Here is a 22,684-nt window from a genome sequence, read left to right on the forward strand (position 1 = left end):
ATGTATTACACATCCGTGTTTTGTTAAGCTGCATGTACCATTAATTCATTGTTGTTTATGTATGCCTGTATCCTGCAGTGTGTTAATATGTACTTTGTTTAAAGAGCAGAAATCTATGTCAGCAATACAAATTTCCCGAAGGACATATAGATAAATTTGAATGTTGATTTTTTTTTATTTTAAGGAAATGTCCCAAAATAATTTTAAGTTTAATTTGTACGTAGATTTATACATAAGGGAAAGGAAATGAGACATATCTTTCAGAAAACTAATGAATTTCCCTTCAATTGCAGACTGTTAAACCCCCGCTCAATTTATTTTTGGACTATTTTGAGGCAAAACCTTAGGAATCCTTTTTGGGTCCATTTTAGTTTAGTAAGTCTCCCCATTTTAATAGTTAGCCAAGTCCCCCCCCTCGACATCTTTCAGCAACACACTTTGAGGAATACTCTTCTGGTGATATTCAAGCAAATGTTAGCCTAGTGTTTACTCTATCTGAAGCCTTTGCTGTTAAGGTCTGGCATCATCCAAAACCCTTTGCATGGAGGGTACTGGCATATCTGGATGGACTGGCCCAACATGACACCTACAGGGGCGAGGCTTAAAAAGAGATATGCTTGAATCACGCAGTGCTGGACTCACTTTTGGGCATCTTGCAGACGTAAGACTTAAGATTACTGCAGTCTAGGTCGTTCCACTCTCCACGGTCCAGGTACAGCTCCACACAATTCTCGTGCTCCCCGTCCCACTGCCACGAGGGCTCACCCTGCGCCCAGTTCACAAAGTCCACTCCAGTGCCATCCTCCCATGAAAACCCACCTTCAGATGCAGACCAGAAGAAAATAACATCAGCTGACAGAATTTTGCATATAAGCCACCAAGCAACATACATTAGCGCTGATAATGGACATTGTTATGGTCTGCGCTATGCTACGGCACTTGACCAATTTCAACTGAATGTACACAACCAGTTGTAATTGTCTGCACCTGCACGTGAGCGCATAATGAGGATGAAATCCAAACGACCAGCAAGCATGGTAACATTCTCCTTTCTCCTTTTTGTTCTGCCTTGAACAAATTCATAGGAATAGGTTCAGTGCTCCAACTTCAAACCATAAATGAATGTCTTACCTGCATCTGAGCGGTACAGCCCGATCCACATGGACTCTGTCCGCTTGGCATTGCTACGCACAAACTCATTCTCAGGTTTGCTGTGGATAGAAGCCAGCTGCCCACCCATGCCGATACATTTGAAGTCGGCTATGGGCCACTCTACCAAGTCCTGGTCTGCTGGCTGGAAGTAGTAGCAATAGCTACCATAGGGGGACCAGCTTTCGGGACAGGTACCAGGCGTGTCAGGGTGGTCTGTAGGGAGGGTTTCTGTAAAGGAAAACACCCCACCAAAAAGCAGAAAACAGGTTGTACTTCACGGCATTACTCCTTGCATTTTGGGTGCATTGATATATAATGACTGAACTCCACTGGACCTCCAGAACTTGGAATCAGTGCTCAACCAACAAAGCTGAACTGATACCCTCAAAATTTCCCAAATTCAGGGCCACAACCAACAAGACCAAGGATGATGCTAAGGATGGTTGCTCCTGAGTGATGATTGTATTTGGCAGATAGAATGTTCAAAAGAACTTGGTACAATTTCTCAAAAATCAAAGTTACGGATAATGTAAAGTACCCCATTCCTCATAATGCTAATGTACAATTGCCAAACAGTAAACACAATCTGGGTCATCGTTCCTGCCGGTACTCACCTAAGGAATACTTGCACACAGCGGAATACATATCGGAGCACCGTGTGTCGTTCCAGTTACCGTTGGGTTCCATGGCGACGCATCCCTCACCTCCTCCCCGGCTGGGCTCACTCCGCCCCCAGTGGGTGAAGTACACAGGCCAGCTGTCTACCCATCTGTACTCGCCCTCAACCTGGGAGCACAGGGATCAAAAGTACTCATTGTTGCTAACCATGAAACAGAGGATACATTTCCATACTGTCCACGATTATTCTTTGTGTTGTGAACCTGTAGAAGTGCACTTATCATGGCTGAAGGCAATATTCCTAGTGGAGCCACAGTGCAAAAATAGAGGCTTTGCGTGGTAGCCATCTTGCAGGTCAGTTCCTTTCGTCTACAGGGTAAACTCCTTTGTGCATACCCAGCGATACAAAAGCACAGGCCTCTCAGATGGCAGCCATGCATAACCCTCTATAGTCCACATATATAACGACAAAGTCAAAGACAATGCTGCAATGCTAGAAAATTCTTTCACGCAATTGCCCGACATTCAAAATATTGGAGGTTAATTTTATGGAGCTTCTAAAAAGAAAAATCACGTCAAAAAATAAATGATTTACCATTTTCAAAGATAACCTCTCTCCTCCTGTGAAAATCAGCTCTATAAAAGAGATACCAGCAGTACTGGTTCAGTTTCCGAGAGCAATTAAGTTAATAATATTGTTAAGCAAGTTTATGGGCCATGCCAAAAACTGCCAAAAGGCATTCATATTTCATTTCTGCTGAGCTACAATTCTCTCTAATTAGCAAATTTTTTAGCTGAACAGCAAGGAGAATCTAGCCCGCTACCTTATCGTCCACCAAGCCGATCCAGACGGGAGTACCGCCATTCTCGTGGAGCAGTGTCTCCACATAGGCCTGCTCGTACTGGTCAGCGATGCTGGCCAGGTAGACGTTGTCTCGTCGACACTCATCGTTGGCATCGCTGAACATCATGGGTGTGGAGACAACTCTGAAGCAGCCCATCTCGTACTGGCTGTAGCCCGCACGACAGGCAGTGACCGGTGTGAGGGATGGCGGCAGAGCTGGATCTGATGGACAGTAGAGACACAAATACAATTGTCTCAGATTCTTCTGCCACTCTGTAAACCCCTTCTTTGTATGAGGGCTGTAGTCCATCTGAGTCCATCATGAGACCAGTGACCAGTAGCATGATGAACAATGATTAAGGAAAGCTTGTTTTCACAGTTCAGTCGAACAAGCTGTGAGTTGGCTTACGACTGGACGTCGGCAGAAAGCCTTGATAGTAACAGGTAATGGAAATCATGAAATTTACAATGTGTGCATTGATATCATTTTCTAGAAGATAGCTCATCATTCTTCATGGTTTCATGGTTTTGGAATGATGGGTCACTTTTATTTGGCTTTAATGAAAACTGACCAGGGTAGGACTGGCAGATGTAGCCATTGAGTTTGGTGCAGGCGTTGTCGTTCCACTCCCCGGCTGAGTTCACATCGTACAGCATCTCTACGCAGTCTTCCTACAGCACACCACAGTTTAAAAAAAAGGAACATCAAGATGAGTGAGGTCCAGTGACGTAACTAGGGTGGAATTTTTTACTGGGCTCTAGAGGGTGCACAAAACTCAAGGAACTTCGGCTTGTACATAGTATGTATCAACATTTTTAAAGGGGGGGGGCACACGGGGAAAGGATCCCCCCCACATGCCCCGCTATAATTACACCACTGATGAGGTCCATTCATTTCTGACTAAAGTTCACCAAGAAATCCATAATGTACGACTGGATGTGAGAAGAGAATCTCACCGTCTCTCTGCACATGGTTACTATAAGTTGTAGAGACGTCGCTCTACAAATGACACAGAGGCCAAAAGTGATACAAAAGCCACTGAAAAATCCGGACAAACCGATTCGAAAGTGTCCCAGTGAGTAAATTAATCCTTACTGCCCAATTCTTCTACAGCATCCTCAACTCCCTACATTGTTGAAAAAAGTGACTGGAGGACTTTGTCACTCCCCACATATCTGGGCGGGGACTTCCACTTCCAGTCAGTGTATTGATGATTTGACTGACACCAACAGAGCTGACTTTTAAAAGCTCTTGATACGCATTATGATTAGATATACTTTACTCTCCTATTCTAAAGCAAGTTTGTTTTTGTACATTTTTGAAGGGGGATATGGCCAGTCTTGTAATGATGCCATATCCGATGTTGTAGTCGAGACCACTTAAGACCTTAACAAGACCACACAAGACCAGTCACAAGACCAGTCACAAGACCAGACACAAGACCAGTCACAAGACCAGTCACAAGACCAGTCACAAGACCAGTCACAAGACCAGTCACAAGACCAGTCACAAGACCAGTCACAAGACCAGTCACAAGACCAGACACAAGTAACAGTGAGAACAATGATAAAAGAATGCTTTTGTTGCGGTTCATTTGAATGGTTTGTGACTTAAATTCAGACTGGAGGTCTTGTGCTGGTCTTGTGCTGGTCTTGTGCTGGTCTTGTGCTGGTCTTGTGCTGGTCTTGTGCTGGTCTTGTGTGGTCTTGTGAAGGTCTTTATAAGCGGTCTCGACTACATCACTGGATATGGCATCATTGCGATTCCTTCCCCATATGCTAGTGGCCCAGTGCATTATGGCTTCTATGTATCTACAGCTGAGTAGGTCGACCAGAAAGGTGATAAATCATTTGGTATCAGTGTTGCAGTTGACATCCACCAAAGGTCCCTGCAAGTCCATCATAAGCCATGCAGCTGCACATTAAATCACAAGCTTAAATCAACTGTGACAAAAACAATCTCATCTGTCCCTATTCACCCCGTTACCTATGACTGGTTGCGTGAAAGGACTTGTGATGAGACTTATGAAGGAATTTACGATGGGGCTTGACTACAACCCTGGTCACCGTGAGCGTACACTAACCTCGCCTCCGGCCTCGTTGGGTTCTCCGGCGTTCCAGTTGGTGTAGTCCACCGCCGTGCCATCAATCCACTGGAAGCGGGCGTTGCTGGTGATGTCGCTCAGCCCAATCCACATACGGTAGTCCAGGCCCCTCAGCTTGGTGGTCAGAAATGCTGTTAGAGTGATGGTGTTGAACAAATAATTGACTCTAAGCCTCCGAAATCCTCCAAACCCCACTCAGAGATTTCAGAGGATTGGGGAAGCTTTAGTTCAGCCACGTGGAGAAGGCCCTTATAAAGGTTTCAGAACAAGGAATTTGCTACTACACAGGTTAACCTCTGTGTGAAAATTCTGGTGAGGTATATAAACCCAGAACCATCTCAGTAATGCTCATCTGATCCAACAGCATAAATGAACAAACCAATCTGGTCAATAAAAACTGAACAATTCCAAAGGAGCCTTTTAACTTAGTGTGGCAACAAAAAATTAAATGTTGATGAATTGACTTCAGTAGATATAGACCATTATTGAAAGTACAGAAGCTGTTAACTCTAAGATATATGCAACTTTTTAGAGGCAGTGAAATGTGGGTGGGGCTAATATATCATTGTAAAATAGGAGCAGGGGTGTAAATCCCAAGAGGGATGGGGAATAATCCCTAATTTTTGGTCTGGAATGAGCCATTTAATCATATCCCAGTTTTTTAGTGGTGAGAAAGTAAAAACAAATAGTTTAAGTTTTTTTCTAACTCAGCGAGCATGCTGAATACAGGCAATCAATTTAAGTATGGTCTTTGGCCTTGTGCTGGACACATGCGTGAGCTCAGTTAAACAACTTCCCATCCTTCTGCTTCTCCTTTTGCCAGTGAGGGTGCACCTTAACTCAGGGCGGATAATGGAACTCTGGAAACTCTACAACGACTCCAAATTGAAGATACTTTTGAGTTGCCAACATGTACTCACACTGCAGCGGTGCAGAGTGGATGATGGCCAGACGGCTTCCCGTCGCCGCCTCACACGCCTCCCTGGCATCCTCCCAACTCTTTCGGTCCGCCTCGTCCTTGCCCACGAAGCTGTAGCAGCGGCTGTCGAACTTGACGGCGCCCAGCGGGCAGTTGCCCATGGGCGCCGGCGTGGTGGGCTTGGTGACAGGGGTGACAGAATTGACATGCTTCCTGCAGATGAAGTTCCGGTCGATGCCACAGTTGTTGTCGTTCCATCGGCCATCTAGCGTGGGGATCAGAAATGTCACGCCAAATTTTTAATTTGATTACGAGCAATCAAAATTCGGATGCATCTCAAACCGCCACAAAACGGTTCATTTTTCATTTTGTTTTCTTATAACTGCATTTTTGACTTCATGAAACAATGCTTTTTACGGCAATCTTTTTATCGTCTTAAAAGCCTTAAAAAGGCTATAAAAATTTTTCAAATGAGTTACAATTTCTTCACCAAAGCATCCCTGACATCTTGCCTCACAACACCACTGGGACTATAAAATCCACCTGTCCTTTTAAAAAAGGAAGTCATCATTAAAACTTTATTGGGCGTGTTTATCACATGTAATTGGTGCTATGATTAGATAAAGCACTCACACATGTGTTCCCTGATTGGGTAATTCACCATTTTGTAATTGTTTGCAATGGTCACTTCATTCTTGCATTCTTTTAATTGATGACTTCCATGCTGCCAGGGCTTATTATAAAAACAGGGGTGTGGCTTAATTCACCTGCCTTATTCCTTTATGCCACCTGTCTTCCTAACAGTACAATGAAATCTAGAGCAATTTTTTTGTTTGAAGTTTTGCCTGATTTTCTTCAATGTTCAATAGAGCCAGTTTAGAATTTCAAAAAGCCAAGGTTTTTCGGGGAACAAAGCACACATGAGTCAGCCTATGGCTGTGCTGAGAGGACAGACTATTGCGTGCGCGTGTAGCTGTTCTCAAATAGCCTCGTACTGAGCATGCACTGTTGGAAAACCGAACCAGCTCATTCAAAGTGGTCATCTCAGGTACAGGCTGCTCTTTTTGATTTGCACTAGCCAACTGATGCCGGTAAGCCCAATGAATACAGTAAGACATCTGCACCGGAAAACATGAGGTCTTAGGTTTGGGTCCAACCCGAGCAACTTCCAAGCTCCTGGAGGACACAGTAACTGAGGCATGGAAACTGGCCATCTGATATCTCCTGGTCAAGTTGACATAACCAAAATGGCACAATTACGGAGGGGCATGAAGGACACTAGTGCTCCCCCCCCAGCAGAAATCTCCGCCCCCAGGTGCCCCCACCTCATTTGAAATTGTTGAAATGTATACAACCTTTGTAAAAGCCACAGCAAATTTACTTTTAGTGCCCTTTGAAAGAAATGTGTGCATCCCCGGGCCTCCCTCAGAGAGTTGACCCTAACCATGCCACTGTACCACATGCTCATTCCTTCCAGAGAACTGGGATGGATTCTAAAGTAGTCCTGCCTGAAAATTTTTTAATGCGGTAAATAGATTCATCTAAAAATGTTATAGGGAACTTCTTAGCAATAAGTCCTGTGGCATGTGACAGGGTGTGATACAAAAGGTGACTGACCTCCTCTGTACAGTTCGGCACACTGTTCTTCGCCATTGTAGTCATTGGGTTCACCACCAGCCCAGTAATCAAAGTCGACAGGGCTACCATCAGACCAGCTAATGAAACAAAAATTTCAAAAATCAACAAATGAGAAGAAATTGTTCATGGAACAGTTAAGCAGGAAATACTGCAAATATCGGTGAACCAGTTAAAAAGAGGCATTGCTTTATAATTGTTAGCTGGTAAACTGTTTTCACTAGGCAGGATTTTGTATGCTAAGTATGCCTGTATGTTTACGGACAGCTCTTTAAACTGGTCCTCTGCAACTCATTGATACTCATCTGAAGGTCATCTAGCTTGCTACGCCAATCTAGCTAGCAAACAAGAAGGCTTTTTCCTGGAGTATCTAAGTGATGGACAAAGCATCCTGTCCCAACGGAATTTATTCATTCTCCAGTCAGTTATTAGCAAAGGAAGCAAGGGCTTTACAGGAGCTTCCTGGATAGCCGGAATCATCCAGGGGGGTGGTTTGCATTTAGAAATAGCATTCTTCCCAGCGTGCCAGGCGGATTTTGGGAGGCCCTGCTTGACACACTTCTATCAGGCAAGTTCAAACAAATTTTGCTTTGGGCAAAAACAGATAACAAGTCACAATTTCCAACAACAAACACTCACAAAGTTCAACAGGAACCGGCAATCAGGAATCAGTGCTTGACTAAAAGGACGGGCAAAGAATTAGTCACAGGGAATCATGAACCCTCCAGCAGAAAAACTCTCCTTCAAAAAACTGGCAATGCTTTCGTCCGATGGGGTCCCAAAGGACCAAAATTATAACCCTTTTTTGTAAATGCGTACATAATCTGTTTGCTGTCAGCTCCATCTCCCTCCAAAAGCATCTACACTACATGCTCTCAAACACTTCATTTTTTTCTACGTTCTTTGCCAAGTAAAATGCAGTTGGATGGACAAGTTGGGGTTAATTACCACAACGGGAGAGCTACTTTACAGCTCAGATTTCTGCTCTGATTCAAAGCATAGAAAGGATTAGAACTTTTAAAATGCTTACAACTGGACAATTGGCAAATGAAAAATAGCCAGATTTCAAAGTGAAAACAAACGCCAAAGTTTTGAATTGTTGAAATTACTTACTAATATACTCCTTCTATTTCATATTCTCTAATTCCAATCCAGTATGAATCCACATTGGCCGGTTCAACCTGTGTATAAGGTAAATAAATCTGACAATGATGTAAAGCTAGGGGAGTGTGGTAACTAGACCTCATTTTGATTCTTGGATCACATTTTTGAGATGAAGTACATTAACAGAGTCAAGCTAAACCGAGTTGAAAATCTCGTCTATAAAAACCTCAGAAGCTGACACACTCCAAGGAATGGAAAATGAATTGACAGAAGTCTATCAAGAGTCATCCCTTCTTAGGTTAAGTCCAAGGTTATCCCAAATAATTAGTGACAGTTGCTTCTTCATTTTGACATACCAAGTTATTTGTGACCCAATTGGCATATTGACTGGAGAGTGGGCTCCAATGGGCTTGTCATCAGCTTAACCAATACTGCAATGAACTATAGTATTTTTTTGTTTTTGATACACCCATTTGGAAGAGTGATACATCTTACAGCCAACTCAAGCAGTTCAACAGCTGTCACTGACCCAGGATACGACCGCCAAAGATACAGTTTCATTTCCTACATAGCCATTGAAAATGTTAACAGGTGTGGACATGGTTTGGGATCTGTTTGAGAGGAGGGACTCTTAAATTATTTTGTGGGAGAAAGGGAATTATAAAGGACCTATTTTGTTTGGGGAAGAATTCAAAGATCTCAGGGATCTGTTTCAAGAAACGCAAAAACAAATTTGAGGAAGTCATCAGAAATTGAAGGAAATTTTTCAACGGAGTCTATTCTGATAATTTCCTACCTTTAAGAGATACCATTGAATCACTTTTTTTGGAGGAAGGCTTGAGTTGGGTTGGGTTGGCTTGGACTGGTTTGGGGTGGGTTGGTTTTAACCTGTTTTTTTGTAACATGGGAGAAAGGAACTCTAGTACAACAATGTGGGGTTTGCACCTGAAGGTTGACAAAGTCCTGTTCATCCATTCCATGGATGGATATCAGGTGGCCACCCTTCTGATTGCACCATTGCTCCGCCCCATCCCAGCTCTTCCTGCCCTCCGTCGGATCAGCGGAGGAGCTGAAGAAGTAGCAGGAATCACCATTCAGGATCCAGGCCTCGTCAGTCGGGCATGGAGGGTCTAGAATGAAACGGATCCACACGGAGGAATATTTGGGCACAAAGTGATACAGACGATACCTTGGCAGCCACTATTAAGTTGTTTGGGACTGGGTTCTTTTCCCTTTGTCTATGGGTGTATACAGAGTGCTTCACTGTGCAGGCATGGCATGCATAGTGTGGACCTCTGCACAAAAGACGTCCACATAATGTAGGGTGTGATTTTGTTGTGTGGAATCACACACATCCACACACACGTCTCTGAAAAACAGCTTCAGATAGAGGAGTTTTGGGGTCAGGGTCATCCATGGCAAAATGAAGAGGAACATTACAGTAAGTCATCATCAAAACCCCAGCTTGAAGGAGTTATCCTAGTGGGAGAAAAAGGAGCATTTTCCCTGAGTTTCCTTACCCACAGGAGAACAAAGGAATGTATGGGTGAATTCTCGAGGATTGGTGTTGTAGCGCACATTAGAAAGAGGGAACTGAGATCTTATGTTATGATGTAACACTGAGCCTGGCATCCTTTTTGGAAACGTAGGTGAAAAGTGCCATGGCTCCTATTGGTATACACTGCGTGAGATTCTTTTCAGTGCCTTCGGATCCCAAAAGAGCTCTGTCGACTTGTGACTCAAGTTTGTTGGGCCATTGGTACAACTTGTGCATTTCTGCATTGAGGTCTTTGTCAAATACAATCACTTCCGCCGAATATAGTTCGGTGTGTCTGTACGAGCTGGATTTGCAGCAACAAAGGATTGGATTTAAGAGGCCAAAGAGGCCTTGAGTTTGAACCGGAGGTAAATGTTTTGAGATCCCTCTCTGGTCTATTCCAGAAGGGTAAGTCATTCTTGCTGCGACTTTATTTCAGGAAAGGAGGAACTGGAGAAAGTGAGGGTATGGTTCTCTCTCCTCTGAGAGGCCGGATCAGATAACATCCATCAATTGATTTAAGGATGACTTGTCCTTGGATCATTACTCATTAAATTCAATTAAATTTCACTTCCCTTTATCAACCATTTATCTAGCAACTGAAATCTGAATCACTCAGTCTTAAACTAAAAAAAATAGTTAAACGATACACATGTTTCTTTTCCTGACTCAATTTTATCTTACTGGGCATTGGGAATGTTTCACCATTTCCCCACCCCCCTCCTTTGACCCACTCCAGCTCAGTAATGAGGATGTTATTGGATTTCCTTCCGACAGGCAACTCGGTTCACCCCATTCTGCCACTGATTCATATCCATCTTATCTCTCCCCCTGGGGGGAAGGTTAAGGGTGCGTTAGTTCCACACAATACCAGGAATGTGCACATCAATGCATCAAAGGGGTAAGAACTGCCTTCCCCAATCCTTACTGCGGCTATTCCAGTGGCACGCTGAGGCTCTGAGATTTACGAGGAAACAAAGAGCCAGGGTGAGTGTCGCTTTCAGAATTTGGAGAGGACGAGGGGTTGATTTTGGAGTAAAATGAGGCCCTCCTATGGGGATCACATGCCCAGTCTAAACTCGGTTAATTTTTGTAATGTCTCGTCAAATACCAAAAGCAATGTTGACTGCATACTCACATTCAGGTGCTGCGGTTGTAAACGGTATCTCACCTGTTAACAAGGATAGAAAAGAATTTCGAATATAATTTATAAATTGGCAAAAATGGCAAGAGAAGAAGAATGTTTGCCTTGCTCCCTAACAGAGCATGAAGAAATTCACAATCATAAAAATGTCAACATCTGATCAGAGTCTAACTGTGGCATCAATGATGCTAATATTAAAGTGAATTTTCTACACTGACCCTGGTGTACTAAAAAGAACAGAGGCTAACAATTTTCGAACAGAATGGAGGTTGTTGGTTAAAGACACACTGGGCATGTGAATTTCTTTCCCCATGGATTCTTGAGCAGCTTATATGTGATTGAAGGTTACGTTTTTTTCGCTGAAATATTTTTATAACAAGACACTGGGGTAGCGCTTGAAGGTTTGCATGGCGGATCGACAATTAGTTAAGGATTTTTGCGGTTACACCATGTACAATATTCTCTTTTTTTATGAGTATGTGTGGTTCTGAGAAGAACACTGGGGAACAAATTGGCAGCATGCACATCCTACCAAAGACGGGAGTTTCAGATGCATTCCCTGCATTTCCAGATAAAACGTGACTTGTCCTTCCTCCTGATGTTGTGATTGTTGCAGGTGACTTTGTGGTCACGGACAATGTGGTTGGTAACCAGTCTGTGCCCAATACTGCAGTCACACTGTCATTGGCTGGTGTGCTTATCGTTGGGTCAGTTGTGTTGTCATTCCCGCTATCGGTGAGTTTGGGTGTGGTGGCCCTGACCGATTGTCCCACAACGGGCAGAATTTGGAGGCATACCCCCACTACGACGATCAGCCAGCTACTTATCACAGAGAGAGAGGATAACTTCCACGTTACACGATGCCATCTGAGCCGGCACGTGTGAATGTCTTGTTTGCCAGCCATATTTTCTTGCAGTTTTCACTACCTCCTTAAAACTGTATAATTTGATCCACTCGTTGTGAGGATCCAATGGGATGTGACTTCCCCTATGTCCAACAATTGTTCATTCTGCTCTTCTGCAGAAGTATTTTCTTTTTCTGGCCTCTATCCGAGTTCAGCTATCTCTCAAAACAATTTTGATGAATACGACTTCCAAACTTCTGCATTTCTTGCATGCTATCGTCCTTTGGATGGTGTTTGGATCACGTTCCTTCTGACACTATCGAACTCCACGTACATGCAGTTTGATATAAGCCAGCCGCTCTAAAATCTCCCCCCAAAATCTTGCCACAGATGACTTCCAATATTGAAAAACTTGAGGCGTCAACTGAAGACGGGCACTGGATCATCAATCACTGCACTTCTCGTTGACAACTTCTTGTCGAGCGTAACTTCTGTTTCCTTAAAAAGAGCCGACTCTGTTGATTAAGAGACTGCTTCACGGACCTAGCGACTCAGCTTGTCCATGGCCACTCTGTCAAGCGTTATCATGTAAGACACAACAGCTTCTGCTGACAGAGCTTCATTGAAGCTGTGTGCAGGTGGTTTATCCCAAAGCTCTTTACATAGTATCTAGTCACTGCCGTAAGCTATGCCCATCAATCACTCCATTTGTGAGCGAACATCAAGCTCGACAGCAAATGGGACATCCCAGTCCCAGGCACCCTTCGCAGAACAGTCATTTTTTCTGCAAACTTGTCACAAGTTGCAGGCCACCAGTCCCCAGATGATTTGTCCGAGATGTCACAAGTTTACGTAGCCATGTCAAAACTTGATGACTTAATCCTATGGGGACATTGCTGGTGAAACAAAAGCTAAATGCCTCCAAACTCAACGATGCGATAAAGTTTGAAGGTGGAATCAAGATCGCATGCAGAAAACATGCAATTGTATCTACAGGTGGCTCAACATCATTATCTCCAGCAGTGGAAAGACTTTTTCTTTTAATCTCCACAGCAAATCACGGCGGTTGGAACGGCGGGTTTTCTGCCACGATATCGGAGGGCGTAAGGAGAGGGAGAGGGGACAGTGATTTTTTGGACAGCTAGGGGACAAGAAGCTGCACCGTGATTGTACGTCCTGTGGACCTAACGAGGCACATCCGCCAGGACGACGACAGGACAGGATCTGGCAGTGACTCGCCGCAGCACCCGCCAATGCACGGGGCACCGACTCTCAAAGTTGGGCCAACCCCTTGTATCAATCATGGGCCGTGAATCATCCCTCTTCAATGACAGGTCAACGAGTACATAAAGAAAGGAGGGCAATTGAAGCTGAACATGTGATAATTTGGTACTGTACAAAGCTTACTCTAAGGGCAAAACCTTAATCAAACTTAACATCTCCCGGCCCAAGAGTACATCTTGTAAAACGCTCACTGTCACCTTGTTTTTTTCCTGGAAGGCTTAACAGGAAAAGTAACAACTAATTAAGAGGACACCAGTGTGTCAGTTAATTCTTTTCAATGAAAAAAAACGTTGTCTCTCGCGTGTAAATTTCAAAGTTATTATCCTGTTCTATTTAGATGAAATCTGTGAAGGACCCATAGGGCTAAGTCACTACTAACACTGAGAAAAGATCTGTCAAAAGTTGGAGGCCCTTCTTCGCCAGTTAAATGATTCATCTCGAAGAATCTGTGTTTCGGAATTGGTGCATCGCATTAGAGTAGGCATGACGTTACTCCAAATATATCCAAATGATGTCTTGGAGCAGTGCCAGGGGAAATCATTTGCTACTTTAGGGTGCTGCAACTCCAATGCATGTTGTGCACCTACAGTCAGGTGCATACGTCTCGTAGACAGATGGTGTAGACTTGTACACATTCCACTGAAAATTTGTCATGAGAACCCTGTCACATGGACATGAAAACCAGTTCACATACCACCAGCTTTTTTAAGCAAAGCCGATGGATTAGCCCTGATCTAACTGAAAATTATACATTCTGCCCAAAAGTATTACAATACCTCTAAGTCTGATTTATGTTTGACGGGGTACCCACATTTTAGTGAAAAGTCCCCTGAACTGGTGAAAAGCACTGACTCTAGACTCCAGGCAGTAATTCTAGATGGGCGCTGTGGGACCTGTTCAAGACAGCAGCGGCAATTAATTCGTGTTGGAAGCGTAGGGCACGATAACTTTAAAACTGAATATGTATCTTCATGACAGCAATGCACTTTCTCTTCAGCACTCATATAAAAAAAAGGGATTGACTGTGCGCTGCCAGCAGTGGGCATTTTGAAGTTTTTCCCACACAGGCAGAACAACTGCAATGAGTGGGTAATATTCTCAAATGGAACAAAATTTGTGAGAACCGCTCACCATAAGGCCGCATGCAGATGAAAGGCTTGTGCACAGAGCAATCGATGTCGCCCCACTTCTGATTGGCTTGGATCACCACGCAGTCTTCACCACCTTGACCGACATTATTCGGTGCACCATTCTCCCAAAGAGACCTGGAGGTTGACATGAGAGTATTCATTGCAGAAAATTTGCGTCAAATGTTGGAACTTTTCCATCTGAACACCACACCATAGCTCAAAGTTAAAAACCAAGCAAGGTAATTATCAAGATGTCTTCAATGTTTCCTTGGGGGTAATAATGACAGTCCAACATCAATGAACTCTGTGTGCGCAACAAGAAATTCATTTAGACAGCCCTTGGAAAAAGTGCTTAAAATGAAACTGTCCTGTCTGAAAGCAACCAATGCTTACGCTAGAGGGGAGCCAGCGTTGAGAGGGGTACCGTCCACCCAAAAGAAATTTCCTTCCAGGTCGGTATCATGAAGTCCTATCCAGTGCATCTTACCACCAGAATACACATAACTAGTCAGCCATGTCTGATATAAACCAAACAAAAAATTAATTACAACCATAAAAATGACCAAAAATGTGGACTCTTGGGTACAATTTTATGCTCTGTGGTGTCCAAAAAGCCTTCAAGATGTCTGGTAACTCAAGTGAAAAGGCCAAAGTGAAGGTTTTGTGCACATTCAAATGAAAACTTGAAACAAGGGCTGTAGATTTGGTGGGCACTATACATTCTGTCCAGTGTCCGCCCAACTTTTTTTTCACCAGTTTTCCTGACGGTCTCTCAGATTTACCGAAGCTTTCAACGACATCCCTGGAATTTCCTTGCCATTAGATTTTCATCCATTACCATTTAGGTTTGGTTGATGAAAAGGTCCAGATTGTGTGAATTTTGGCCACTCGTGCCTGATTGGACTGACTATTTTTTGTTTTGATCTGGTGGACATTTCTTACGTTCATCTCCACACTGGTAATAACAACCAGGTCGGCTTGGCTGGCCTGGCAGTCGGCCCTAGCATTGTTCCAATTGACCGGGCTGGCCGTCTTGAAGATGAAACAATCGCCTTGGTAAGCAGTCCATCCAGTTGAACAAACTGACACTGTGAAAGAAAAAGACAAACTGTAATAAAATGAAACAAGAACAAACCTACAAACATGCGCAATGCAGGAAGCACACAAACTCATGTGATCTTGTCTAAAAGTATACTACTGATAATAATAAATTGCATTTATAAAGCGCTTTCAACAGGTGTTTCTGAGCACTATCAAATTTTGAATTACTGTGTCTTAAGCTGAGTCTGGAATGTGTCTATTGTAGATGAGGCTTGAATATGCAGTGGGAGCCGATTGCAGAGAGTAGGTGCAGCGACAGCAAATGCCTGCTGACCATAACGGGTGTTGGTGCACGGGCCTTGAGAGAGATGTAAATGTGAAGTGGAATGAGATTGGAGGCAGATGGATGAGGTTGAGACCTTTGGCCTGATGAGATCCTTGAGGTATGCTGGTGCAAGTCCATTTCTGATTTTATATACAAGAGGAATGGGCAGCCAGTGCAACGACTGCGGTATGGGTGTGATATGTTCACTGCGCTTTGCTCTGACGACCATTTCATCTCTTCACACTTGAGGTGAAAAGGTGAAATCTCCTCCTTGCTGGAACCAGAGATGGCATGCTTTAGCTATGACAGGTCTTTGCAGGGAACTCAACTCGTGCACATACTGTCTTACGTGTTCGGCATGGGACGAGCTGAGCACAGAAAACCAATTTCTGTCAAAAAGTACAGTCTAACTGTGTGCACCAGCTGCCAGCCTGAAACGATTCTAATCTTCTTTCCCAGCGCGGGGGTGCTTCAAGTCGGGGTGGATGAAAAATGACATTGGTGACCAAACGAGCATCAACCCATTTACTGTCAGAAAGCTCACCTCCCATTTTTTGGCAGATGAAGGCTCTTCTGTACGAGCAGCGGTTGTCCTCCCACTTCCCATTCATTTTGATTACGCCGCAGTCTTCCCCATCCGAGAAGTCATCGGGGGCATTGCCTGCCCACAAAGAACTGAAGAAGATAAAGAAAAGTAGAAATAGCCTGAGCTCTACCTTGGATATCAGGACGTAAGTTCAATTTATTTCAACAATGTACTGCACTAGGTCTTGACGGGCAAGATATCCTTGTAAGATGTTCCCAGACCAAATTTGTATTTTAAAGCTGCCCTTACGCAAGGCTGGGGTCGAGCTGGGATCCATCCGTCCATGTGAAGCGGCCTTCGTTACTCAGATCGTGAAGGCCAATGTAGTGACCATTTCCAGCCTCTGAGACATACTTTCCGGCCCAGGCCTGGCGAGCAAAAATGTTCAAGCAAAGATTAGAATTTTTACACAATTTTGAGGGAAACTTTGAAATTCAAAACCTCTTTCTTTCCTTCTTTCTTTTTAGAGCATTCAGTTCGAAAAAAAATGCATAGTTCCCAAAATGCTCAATGTTAAAGACAGTGGCAGGATGATTTCCATCGGCGCTTACGTTGGTCTCCACGCTGGCAATCTTGGCCAGGTCACCCTGGTAGCTTCGGCAGGTCTCTCTGGCCTCGTTCCACGGCTGCGTCTCCGTCATGAATCGGAAACACCGGCCCTGGTGCAGCTTCCACCCATCCGGGCACAAGACTTCAAAGATGGGGAAAAGGAGGGGGGAGAAGAGCTGTTAGATTCACAGAGATGCCCCTTAACTATTGTGTTAGCAAACACACTGCAAGATTATTTGGTTGTGGGATGCAGTGGAGTAACTGGGGTACATTTTGCAGGGGGGGAGGGGGAACTCATGTTCAGACTATCGCCAGATTTTTTCCCCCCAATTTCTGAACAGAGGGGCAGGTGGGGTACAAGCTGGGGGGAGGGAATCCACTGGTGGGATACCCAGGGACCAAGACACGTTTAATTATGTTACACCCAGGGTTCAAGTAACTTAAAAGGTTGGTCAAAGATTGTGTTACCATCTCCTTAATTCTCAAACTGTGGTTTGTTATCAAGGGGAAAATGTGGTTGGTAGGAGGCCCTTTAAAATGTGGCAGGTACTGAACCCTGTAGACCCAGGCATTAATCAACTATCAACAGATATGCACAATATGTGTACATGAAATTATTTTTATCTCTAAGGGATACGGGCTAAGTTAAACTACAACCAAGGTAATTGGCAAGAAACAGAAATTCCATGCCTTGTACACAATTATAAATTCTTAATCGCTTACACAAAAAGTAAAAAAAAAAGGAAATGAGCTGATCCAAGGAAACATTGCATACTAGGACTCAGTTGCGAAGTTATTTTAAGATAAGGACCAATTACATCTTCTGCTGTTTCTAATTCTGTGCAGGTGCTTGGTAAAGTCTCATGTTGGTGTATCAAGCCCAGGGGTAGGTCGAGGTAGGATGACTCACCAATGGGCCTTTGGCAGATATGCGCCTTGTTGTAGGTGCAGGTGTCGTCGTTCCACCGGCCGTTGGTTCTCAGCACGGTGCAGTCTTCACCCACGTTGCCGTAGTTATCCGGCTGACCACTGTCCCAAAAATTCCTGCCAGAAAAAAAGAGACTAGAAACCTTTCATCCCTGAAGGATGTGCCCTTTGCCGAAAGAGCACCAGGCAAAGATGATCTATACACCCATATTGTATTGGTTTACGTTAAGACATTAGTGGGAAAAAAAAACCAGCTCTCCCAAACTGAACTCACTCAAGAACTGGGTCTAGCGGCGTGCCATCGACCCATTCAAATTTGCCTTCATCGGTCAGATCATGCAAGCCAATCCAGTGATCCATACCAGTAGATGCAATATTGGTAGTGAGCCATGCCTAGAAAAGGGAAAGAAGAGGAATTGATTTAATTACTTATTTATTTATAAAACAATATCAAGAAAGACTGTGCATGGTTTAACAACAACGGTGGTCGATTTTTAGACAGGAACAGTGCCCAGACAGTAGGTCAAGAGTTTGATCTGACCATATATGACCAAATCCCACAAAATGTGTCTTAATGGCATTTCATTTTTGTCAGTAGTTTTGTTGAAGTTTGCAGTAGAGAAAGCAAAATGCACCCTTTATTTTAATGTGTCGCTCAGTTTGGCTTTCCGACGAAAACGGCATATGTTTTACATTGTGTAAGATTCTTTGAATAAGTCTCTATCTCAAAAGGTGAAACTGATGAATGGTGCTTCATTTGCTGGGTTGTGTCACAAATTTGGGGTCCCTGTCTTACGTTCAGGCTGGCGCTGTAGATGGTGACCAGGTCGGCTTCATCGTCCAGGCAAGCAGCTCTGGCGTCCCCGTGGCTCAGCATCTGGGAGCGGAAGGAGTAGCACTGATCTTCGTACTGTGTCCAGCCGTCCGAGCAGCCCAGCACTGGAAATGGGGAAGAGCCAAGATGAGAAACATTGGGTGGCAGAATTTGATGCCCCTGTGAATGATGGTGGCACAAATGGACGAGAAATTCTGGCAGGGAGGCAACTGGTTTACAGAGAATTTAACTGGAGGAAAATAATGAACCCTCGGCTTGTATATAGGTTGTTTTAGATGAAGGCACCCAGGTCGGGGGAGGAGGGTGCGTAGACATCCAATAGGGATTACACTCCAAACCCCTCAACTTCCACCTTTGGCTATATTGAGTTTACATGAAAGTGACCCCCTGTACTGACCGACGAGGTACAAAGGTTTGCAGATTCTACTCCTAAGTAGAGGAATTCCATAAGTAGAAAAATTGCCATCGAGAACTGTCTGTTTCACCTCGAGATGTCTTGCAGACCCAGCCTCGCCGGTCCTCGCAGTTCTGGTCGTTCCAGCCGGTGCCGCTGAAGAACATCTCGGCGCAGTCCTCGCCGGCTTCAAAGGCATCGTTGGGCTCACCGTCGTTCCAGTTGGTGTACTGGAGGACAGAGCCGTCGGTCCACTCGAAACCTTTGGGACAGAAAGAGAAACAAAATGGGACCTTTCAATATAAAAATAAGGCTAAAAGACCTCATGCACAGGCATCATGCACTCCAATTTTACAGCTTTTAAAAATATACACGTCAATAAATGTACAAAAGCTTACTCTCGTATGTACCACAAAAATTATGGAAGTGGATGCAATAATTATACAGGGAGTTTTAATCAACAAACCTATTTACAAAAGCCTTCATTTTGTGCATTAACCTGGTTCATTGACTGTGTTTTCAAGTCAAAATCACAATGAAGAGTTGTACAATTTCTTACCTCCCTCATTTTGGGTATCATGGAGACCAATCCAGAAAGTATCTTGGTTGCTGGTGAAGATGGAAGAAAGGTAACAGGCGAATGACTTGAAAAGATATGCAATGGGTGTTTGGCTTGCTATCGTGCATTGTGCAGGGGGCGGACAGTTGGAGTCAGCATCACACAATTACATTCACGCAACTACCACAACCGCCTTGGACCCAAAACCGTAGGCTAGTGTTGCTGACTTGTATAACGATCTCTTCACGCACCATACATCTGAGATTCCACTCCCCCTCCTTCCCCCACCCACAAACCTGGCTGTCACGTGCCCCATCTTTTAAACACTTTACATGCATGTAGAGACACTCATTATCAGTACCGCTGTGAAGTTTCAGTCCAATTCAAGATATGGTTGTTTTGTTATGGTCACTTGAAGTTCACAGCCTCATGTGAGTTGGCCTACATGCACTGAAAACGTCAATGGAGTGACGTCACGGTTTTGTTTTTCCTTGACCGTCGGTACAATAGTAACATAATTAACAATTTGTTAAAAATACCACGTAGCTACTAGAACACCCAATAATAATACACACTACTCAATACTAAATAAAAATACAACCCTATTTAAAAGCCATGAGACAAATGTCCATTATGGAGGAATTGGAGGTGAAATCGAAAACCAACCAACAGGTGATATTCTGCAAACTTTGGCTGCCCATACAACTTGTAGGCAAAATGAGAGGGGCCTACACGTTTTTTTGATGGACCTGTATCAGAAAAATGGGCATTGTATGAGAATGACATCGGTTTCAAAATAACTGCTCATTATATGAAAAAAAATACAATTGAGGTATTTTGGAAAAATTTATCAGGAAGGGGAAAATTCTGCCCTCCCCCAGGTCTTTAAGACTTGGAGGGTACATGGAGTCCCAATGACACGGTAAACTCACTAGATTCCTGCATTCTTGACAAAGTGCACTTCTTCTTCTGTGCGGTGGAAGCTGGCCAGGTGAGCTCCCACGCTATTGCAGTAGGCCTCGGCATCCCAGAAAGATTTCTTGTCCACTGGATCGTACGCCTACGATGAAAACGACAACATGATCTGAAGGGTAAATGCAGATTCATCTCACCCCCCATGGCCATACAAGATTTCTTACTCTTGGGGGGATGTGAGGAGAATGTGGCCCGATGGTAAGGGCTTGAGATTCACAATCAAAGGGTGAGGGTTCGAATCCCGCTGCTAGCTACATGTCACATCCTCGGGAAAGCCACTTTATCATAACTTGTTTCCCTCCAACCAGGAATGTTAATGGGTACCGACATTAGCTTGGGAGAAGCCTGCAACTGACTGGCTTCCTATCCACAGAGAACAGAACTATTCTAAGTTGTTTCACTATAAGAAAATCTCAGATACACATCCATTATTGTGACGAATGCCATTTACACCATACAAAGCAGTCAAATACTACAGATAAAACCACAAAATAAAAACAACAAAATCAGAGACAAAACAACTCAGCCAGTTAGCAAACAAGTGAATAAACAAACTTCACAACAACCACACAGGGAGAAAACAATTTAAAGTGATCACCTTGAAACAGTTGGACCCCCAGCCAATCCAGTTCACAGGACAGCCTTCGTTGGTAGGTGAGGTCGGCACAGGTGGGTCTGTTAACACGGGGGCAGGGGTGTATCCCGCGCGCAAGACCTCGCAGATGTAGTTGTGGCCGGAGTCGCAGGGGATGACATTCCAGAGACCGGCAGCACTGCCGGATGTGACTGCCACACAGCTTCCCCTTGAGTCATCTAAGAAAGTTGGCCGACGTGAGAAAAACAGAACTTTGTTTACAATGAATACTGAGCTGAAACAAACATCTGCTCTCTCTGTATCATCCTTAGTACCTATTACACTTTTCGTTTGTACATAACCGCCTAGTTTTGAAAGTTACTTTCAAGTGGAAAGAGCATCCACAGAGTAATAACTTAAATCTTACTTTTTCATGACATTACAATTCAGATTATATCCTTTTCTTCGGGGCTCTAAAAAGGTCAAAAAGCTTCATTTTTGAAACAAGCAGGGAATGACGACTCCTTCAAATAGCTTACCGACTGGAGTAATCTGACGAACTCACAATATATGGACTTGACATTTTGATCCTGGCTGAATCTTTCTCAAAAAGTAAAATTGAATTTGAGGAAGATCCAGCAAGAAGCAACATTTCAAGCTCTCAAGATTTTCGAATGAACCTTTTGGGATGTTCAATGATCGTCACATTTCACTCAGTGTTCAAAACAGCAGACGTATCTCTTACCCGGCTGTCCCCTGTCCCAGTGGGTGTAGGTGATTGGTGCTCCGTTGGCCCACTGGTACACGCCCTTGGTGGTCCCCTCATTCATGCCTATCCAGAACATCTGGCCGTTTTGAAGGCCCAGTTGGCTGGACATGAAGGACTGCTCAATTCTGTTGGGGGGGAGGGGTTGAAAGTTCCTCAGTAGAAATTATCGCTAACCAAATTTTTGCGCTAAGCAAAGATCGGTTTAGACATCAATCAATACCTCTAGAGAGACATTCCACATATCTATGACTGGTATATTAGCTGTATATCATAATTTGACAAGTTTTCTTTGTTACTTATAATATCCAAAAGTACTGTTTTCATTAGAAAAGAGTGCTTTGGGTCCTGGTTTTCCATTGAAAGAATGCTCTTTGGGTTGACCACATACCTGTCATTGACAACGATCAGATGGCCGCCCAGGGACTCACAGTCAGACTTGGCCTGGTCCCAGGACATCTCTGGGGTACCTTCGATCTTGTAACAGGACGACTCAAAGGCGACCCAACCCTGTAGTGTAGAAACCAATGGAATACTCACAAATGTGAGGTTCCTGCAATGCTGAGTGAGGGGGGGGGTTCAGGGTTCAATTCCTATTCCAGTTAATCTCAACACATTAAGTACTTCTCTATCTCCTCCGGGGCTCTCCATAAAGTACATAGGCAGGGAAGGATAGGGGGTGCTAATACTGAGTAAATGCTGTGAAAAGGGGGATGTCACAAGAACGCGCTAATAAATGAACTATTACGAAATTGATGTACTTTCTCGCATTCAATCTATCGCGATGAGCTTTTACACATCAAACAGCATTATAACATGGTACCTTTCACCACACA

The 22,684-nt window shown here is 43.9% G+C and overlaps 1 protein-coding gene across 1 annotated transcript in view; it reads right to left on the reverse strand.

Moving 5' to 3' along the window:
• Positions 1–22,684, reverse strand: part of LOC110974597 (lymphocyte antigen 75-like) — a 43,953-nt gene that overhangs the window by 2,884 nt on the left and 18,385 nt on the right. Inside the window, exons 25-50 of the mRNA XM_087140129.1 lie at positions 22,240–22,358; positions 21,828–21,976; positions 21,107–21,321; positions 20,466–20,593; positions 19,534–19,583; positions 19,066–19,236; positions 18,542–18,684; positions 18,020–18,138; positions 17,729–17,862; positions 16,821–16,960; positions 16,519–16,637; positions 16,228–16,358; positions 15,260–15,405; positions 14,711–14,835; positions 14,319–14,452; positions 11,053–11,085; positions 9,323–9,507; positions 8,387–8,454; positions 7,256–7,353; positions 5,640–5,903; positions 4,699–4,850; positions 3,187–3,286; positions 2,595–2,836; positions 1,767–1,938; positions 1,132–1,380; positions 643–819 (exon numbers count right to left, since the gene is read on the reverse strand). Coding sequence (XP_086996255.1) covers positions 643–819; positions 1,132–1,380; positions 1,767–1,938; positions 2,595–2,836; positions 3,187–3,286; positions 4,699–4,850; positions 5,640–5,903; positions 7,256–7,353; positions 8,387–8,454; positions 9,323–9,507; positions 11,053–11,085; positions 14,319–14,452; positions 14,711–14,835; positions 15,260–15,405; positions 16,228–16,358; positions 16,519–16,637; positions 16,821–16,960; positions 17,729–17,862; positions 18,020–18,138; positions 18,542–18,684; positions 19,066–19,236; positions 19,534–19,583; positions 20,466–20,593; positions 21,107–21,321; positions 21,828–21,976; positions 22,240–22,358 — 3,763 coding nt within the window. The remainder of the gene's footprint in view (positions 1–642; positions 820–1,131; positions 1,381–1,766; positions 1,939–2,594; positions 2,837–3,186; positions 3,287–4,698; positions 4,851–5,639; positions 5,904–7,255; positions 7,354–8,386; positions 8,455–9,322; positions 9,508–11,052; positions 11,086–14,318; positions 14,453–14,710; positions 14,836–15,259; positions 15,406–16,227; positions 16,359–16,518; positions 16,638–16,820; positions 16,961–17,728; positions 17,863–18,019; positions 18,139–18,541; positions 18,685–19,065; positions 19,237–19,533; positions 19,584–20,465; positions 20,594–21,106; positions 21,322–21,827; positions 21,977–22,239; positions 22,359–22,684) is intronic.

This window comes from Acanthaster planci, linkage group LG08, assembly GCF_054643075.1.
Source record: "Acanthaster planci isolate LZ-2023a linkage group LG08, COTS_SCS, whole genome shotgun sequence".
NCBI lineage: Eukaryota > Metazoa > Echinodermata > Asteroidea > Valvatida > Acanthasteridae > Acanthaster > Acanthaster planci.